The sequence below is a fragment of the Solanum pennellii genome, chromosome 10 (assembly GCF_001406875.1).
Source record: "Solanum pennellii chromosome 10, SPENNV200".
Taxonomy (NCBI): domain Eukaryota; kingdom Viridiplantae; phylum Streptophyta; class Magnoliopsida; order Solanales; family Solanaceae; genus Solanum; species Solanum pennellii.
This window is the reverse complement of record NC_028646.1, coordinates 72,318,270-72,319,803: the sequence shown is the minus strand read 5'-3', so window position 1 is coordinate 72,319,803 and position 1,534 is coordinate 72,318,270. Positions and strand designations below refer to the sequence as shown.

Below are 1,534 nucleotides of genomic sequence, written 5' to 3'. Positions count from 1 at the left end.
TCATATCACTTCCAACAAATAGAGATTAGCCATTGCGGCGATTTGATGTATAAATGCATTCTTAAACTGTGACTTGAAGGAAGAGGTTTACATGGATCTCCCACCAGGAATAATGAGGAGCACACTTATAAAAAAATTGGTATGTAGGTTAAAGAAGGCATTATATGGGTTAAAACAATCTCCACAAGCATGGTTTGGATGTTTCAGGTCTACAATGACATTAATGGGTTATAAATAGAGTAACTCTAATCACACTTCCTTTATCAAACACAACGAAGGGAATGTAACAACATTGATTGTATATGTTGATGACATGGTCCTGAAAAGAAATGATTCAAATGAAATGGATCAACTTCAGATGTTTTTAGCATCAAAATCTAAAATGAAAGAACTACGACAATTGTGATATTTCCTAGGAATTGAAGTATCAACGTCAAGACTTGGAATTTCCCTTTCTCGGGGAAAATATATACTACTCTTGTTAATGGAGACATTGATGCTAGCATGTAAGCCAACTGATACACCTATGGAAACAAACCACAAACTTGGAAACTCTTCGAGAGAGAAGATAAAAGATGTAGACAACTATCAACTTCTAGTAGGGAAACTAATCTATCTGACTCACACAAGGAAAGACATTGCATATGATGTAAGTGTTGTGAAACAGTTCATGTTGAATCCAACAGAAGATCATATGGAAGCTGTCTATAGAATTTTGCGATACATGAAGAGAATTGCAGGGAAACAAATATTGTTCTTGAAGAATGAAAAACAGTCATCGAAGACTACACAGATGAAGGTTAGGCAGGAGATCTCTTGACTAGGAAATCAACCTCAGGTTATCTCACTTTTGTCAAAAGCAATCTTGTCACGTGGAGAAGTAAGAAGCAAAAGGGTGTCGCGAGATCTAGTGCAGAAGTAGAATTTCGAGGGATGGTCAATGGCTTCTGTGAGATATTATGGATTAAATATGATCTAAAGTATCTTGGAGTTAAATGTACCAGACCTATGAACTTATTTTGTGATAAAAAGCCGCAAAGCAAATAGTACAAAACTTTGTTCAACTTGATCGGACTAAGCATATTGAAATAATTCGACACTTCATTAATGACAAGTTAGATCAAAAGATTATATATTTCCCATTTTTCAAGTCTCAAAGTTAGCTGGAAGATGTACTTTTGTATCAGGGAAGGTCTTCCACGAGAGGATTGTCAACTTAGGTATGATAGATATATATTCATCGCCTTGAAAGAGAGTGTTGAAATTAGGACCATTATGTAAATATATAGTTGTTGGAGTAGGAGTCAAGTATATGTCCTCATTCTACTCTAATCATATAGTTGTCAATAAATATTAGTTGAATCTACGTATAACTCCACTATGAGATGAATAAACGATGCGAAAGGAAAATATTTTCTAAACCTAAAAGCCTACAATTTATAGCTATGTAAATATATATGACTTATTTTACCGCGCAAATTTTAAAAGTCTTCAATTTTTTTCTAAAATCTGTGCCAAGTCAAACTACCTCATG

The 1,534-nt window shown here is 34.4% G+C and overlaps 1 protein-coding gene across 1 annotated transcript; it reads left to right on the top strand.

Moving 5' to 3' along the window:
* Window positions 1-484: 484 nt before the first annotated feature.
* Window positions 485-820, top strand: LOC114074298 (uncharacterized mitochondrial protein AtMg00810-like). Its single transcript, XM_027912157.1, has one exon. The coding sequence runs from the start codon at window positions 485-487 to the stop codon at window positions 818-820; it is 336 nt and encodes a 111-aa protein (XP_027767958.1).
* The last annotated feature ends 714 nt before the right edge of the window (window positions 821-1,534 follow it).